Source organism: Penaeus monodon, chromosome 8 (assembly GCF_015228065.2).
Source record: "Penaeus monodon isolate SGIC_2016 chromosome 8, NSTDA_Pmon_1, whole genome shotgun sequence".
Classification (NCBI taxonomy): domain Eukaryota; kingdom Metazoa; phylum Arthropoda; class Malacostraca; order Decapoda; family Penaeidae; genus Penaeus; species Penaeus monodon.
In genome coordinates, this window is record NC_051393.1 from 35,478,151 (window position 1) to 35,480,650 (window position 2,500).

The following is a 2,500-nucleotide window of genomic DNA, read 5'->3' on the forward strand; positions in this document are numbered from 1 at the left end:
TATTATATTTTATATATATATATATATATATATAATATATATATGTTTTACATGTATAAATGTGCGTACGTGTGTGTTTGTGTGTTTGCGTGTGTGTGTGTGTGTGTGTGTGTGTGTGTGTGTGTGTGTGTGTGTGGTGTGTGTGTGTGTGTGTGTGTGCGTGTGCGTGTGCGTGTGCGTGTGCGTGTGCGTGTGCGTGTGCGTGTGAGTGTGAGTGTGAGTGTGCGTGTGAGTGTGAGTGTGAGTGTGAGTGTGAGTGTGCGTTTTGCGCGTGCGTGATAGGAACTAGTAAACACTTGCACGGGAATGGACAGCAGGGTTGATTACCTGAGTGACATCACGGCGAAAGAGCAGGCTCCAGGGCAATGCAGCGGTGGGTCATCGTGCGTACCCCGCTCATCATCCGTTCGTCACGAAAGTCATAGGGAAAGGTTTCACTCCATTCCCCGAGAAGTTGTACCATATGAGGCACAAATCTTCCAAGCTTATCCTTATACGGAAACAAATAAACATTACAAAAACACTCATAAAACGTAAAACGTGTGTAACATAAATAATCAATTAATGAATATAATTTGTGAAAAAGGTAAGATGCTTAATAACTGATAATCCAGTTAATGGTGGCAATAAAGACCTTTTTAGTGAAATACGAGAAGCTCAATGCGTTTGGCTTTTCCCAACACTACCAATCAGAGACATTTCAAAATAATACTTAAAATGTATTGCAGATAAGACCAATCATTACACTTCATTATCATACTGATAATCATTTCAAAGTAAGCATTTCATAATTCACTATAAAGAATATATAGATTTTTTTGTTCTATTATCTTTTCAAAGTTCGTAACATGTTTTTTAATTCACCAGCAACCACCTGACTCTCTGTCATGATTGATATATTGGTGATGCAAATTAGTCATTTTTCCTCCCAGCCCGAAAGACAATATGCAGTAAGCACTTTCTAACTAATTACGATAGTTAATTTAAGACTACCTTCGAGACAGGAGTTATATTGGTAATTCAATAGAAGTTACTTAAAAAGAGACATGAAAAAATGTAACCTACATGGAAGATTATATCGATACCTAATAGATACAAGGGGGGGGGGGAGGGTAAGTCTTTAACCTGACGCAGGATCTCTTAAACACAAAGGCGTCGTATTACAAATGCACCAGAACGCGCGATTATTATCAATATAATTATTTTTGTCATTAATTATTCGTTCTTATAAAGGACGGGTTTCTGTAGTCTCTATTGAATTTTCTATTATATTAATTATATATCATGTAAAAAATGGTGTTAATATATATATATATATATATATATATATATATATATATATATATATATATATATATCATGGCTGGTTTGTAGACTTGAAGTTATGCTTGACATATATAAGGAATTACTTTTATGTGGTGTAGCAGGGAAGTACGGAAACCTTTGATAAATTATCTCTTGGGGTTGTGATCATGGACTGTCTTTATTACTCTATTCCCTAATATATCACAAACATTCTGTTTAAAGAAATATCTCAATTATCGACGCTCTTAGTCCGAGGGTACTAAAAGGTGAAGATTAGACGACGATTGAAGGGGCGGGTCCTAAAACCATGATGTCATACCCGCCAACGCGTTGCCACAGAGCCAACGTATCGTGTAGTATTGAAGAAAATCCTCCGCGTTGGGACTACTAAGAGGCCTTAATATTCAAAATCATGCAAGGAAGATGTAGATATGAATTTCAACCTTATTTATGGTGGAAAGGTCATTCCCCTTCAACCCTTGCTGAGTAAATCCAACATCACACACTCGTTGCAGGAGTTCATGAGGCTTGATGAAGAGTCGCGATGATAACAGGAATGCAAAGAGGTAGGCAGTATCTGGATAGTACACGGCTGTGGGGACTGCATGTTGTATCAGCGCCTGCAGCGACCCAGACACCAGAACGCCATCTTCATACACCAGTGACTGAAAGGAAAATTACCTTCACTTGTTCATTTAAAAAATTACATAATAAATAGTTGTATAGAAATTGTATGAGACTCTTACGAGGACAATAAATATTCTCGACATTCCACGCTTGATTTCTGTTTAAATAGTCACGTACTCCATTTTTGTTCACATGTTTAACTAACATTATAAATACTTAACAAACTTAAGAAATGTATAGAAAATAGTAAAAGAGAAAGGTTTGTGAATAATAAAAACTAATACATTTACTTACAAAGTCTGTTTGCTGATATTTTATCAACCATGATACAGGAATAATTCTCCTTGTTACATGTCTCGTTTCCTAATATTCATATACAGTCTCATCATATACAGATTATCTATACTCTTTATAGAATAAAATAGAATAGAAGAATATAATAGTGTAATTCAATACAAACCAAGGATGTATCCTTCAACTGCATAATGTTGAAAATTAAACGACACAAAAAATTATATATCTAATTGATGGCACAAAAACGTTATCTGATGATGATGGTGATGGTGAT

General features: G+C 35.6%; 1 protein-coding gene across 1 annotated transcript in view; it reads right to left on the reverse strand.

The window, feature by feature from the left end:
* The window catches only part of LOC119575948 (ras-GEF domain-containing family member 1B-like), a gene marked incomplete at its 3' end in the record, with an annotated part of 35,986 nt that overhangs the window by 6,842 nt on the left and 26,644 nt on the right, over positions 1 to 2,500 (reverse strand). Inside the window, 2 exon segments of the mRNA XM_037923481.1 lie at positions 342 to 490; positions 1,749 to 1,970. Of these exon segments, the coding sequence (XP_037779409.1) occupies positions 342 to 490; positions 1,749 to 1,970 (371 nt within the window).